The 614-nt window shown below is 43.2% G+C and overlaps 1 protein-coding gene across 1 annotated transcript in view; it reads left to right on the forward strand.

Annotated features, from left to right (window-relative positions):
• Positions 1–614, forward strand: part of DRAM2 (DNA-damage regulated autophagy modulator 2) — a 10,855-nt gene that overhangs the window by 4,164 nt on the left and 6,077 nt on the right. Inside the window, exon 4 of the mRNA XM_009704844.1 lies at positions 15–174. Within this exon, the coding sequence (XP_009703146.1) occupies positions 15–174 (160 nt within the window). The remainder of the gene's footprint in view (positions 1–14; positions 175–614) is intronic.

Consider the following 614-nt stretch of genomic DNA (forward strand, 5'->3'; position numbering starts at 1 on the left):
GTATCCTGTACTACATACACGTGGTTGGAGCCTGTCTGACATTCGGAGTAGGGGCCATTTATATGCTGGTTCAGACCGTCCTATCCTACCTGATGCAGCCAGAAGTTCACAGCAAAGACATCTTTTGGATCCGTCTGACCGTGTTACTCTGGTGTTGTTCAAGCATTGTGAGCAGTATCCTTTTGCTGTGCAGCACCACCGTGAAACAGAGCAGCCTTCACAAATGACAGGATTTGCATCTACATTAATTTAACTTACTGATGTGAAAGGCTGTGCCACAGAAGGCATGTCATCTTCACATGTACAGCTTATATCGTGCTATCTATTCATATTCTGTATTGCAGCCTGGGAACTTTAGGAAAAAGGGAACCATCAGGTTAACCCACAAATGAGTCACTGGATAATAAAAAAAGGTAAGAGGAATGGTTACCACCCTTTCTCCTCTCCTTTCCTTCTGCACGCCAGAGACTGAAAATGGCAGAGTAAGTTTATCACAAAGAAGTCTGACTGTAGATTATGAAAGATGGGGAGAAAAGGAAGCATACTTAAGAGATTAGTAGTTTTAATGGGGGAAGAAAAGCCAGGTAAGAACTAAAAGTGTCTGTTCCCTGGTG

Source organism: Cariama cristata, unplaced genomic scaffold, assembly GCF_000690535.1.
Source record: "Cariama cristata isolate BGI_N322 unplaced genomic scaffold, ASM69053v1 scaffold14557, whole genome shotgun sequence".
Classification (NCBI taxonomy): Eukaryota; Metazoa; Chordata; class Aves; order Cariamiformes; family Cariamidae; genus Cariama; species Cariama cristata.